General features: G+C 61.5%; 1 protein-coding gene across 1 annotated transcript in view; it reads left to right on the top strand.

Annotated features, from left to right (window-relative positions):
- Positions 1–288, top strand: part of AHCYL1 (adenosylhomocysteinase-like 1) — a gene marked incomplete at its 3' end in the record, with an annotated part of 5,635 nt that overhangs the window by 1,289 nt on the left and 4,058 nt on the right. The window contains exon 4 of the mRNA XM_009870551.1: positions 237–284. Within this exon, the coding sequence (XP_009868853.1) occupies positions 237–284 (48 nt within the window). The remainder of the gene's footprint in view (positions 1–236; positions 285–288) is intronic.

A 288-nucleotide genomic window follows, 5' to 3' on the forward strand; every position in this document is an offset into this window, starting at 1 on the left:
GGGGGGGGGGGGGGGGGGGGGTCTGGGAGTGGGAGAAACCAGCTTTTTCCCCAGGGAAGAAAGTCCCTTAAGCTTTCGAGCCTTGGGGAATGGGGCACCTGTGCTTTTCTGGAGATCTTTCAGAAAGCTCCTGCTGCCTGTGTTTCCTGGAGCCAGTCTCGAATGGGTTCCTCGTTACCTGGGGCCCTGAGCTTGTGCCCATCACTGCTGCCCCGGGCCTGTTGGTCACTGTTTTGTCTCGCAGGTGCTGATCGAGACGCTGTGCGCGCTGGGAGCGCAGTGCCGCTG

This window comes from Apaloderma vittatum, unplaced genomic scaffold, assembly GCF_000703405.1.
Source record: "Apaloderma vittatum isolate BGI_N311 unplaced genomic scaffold, ASM70340v1 scaffold25885, whole genome shotgun sequence".
NCBI classification, from domain to species: Eukaryota; Metazoa; Chordata; class Aves; order Trogoniformes; family Trogonidae; genus Apaloderma; species Apaloderma vittatum.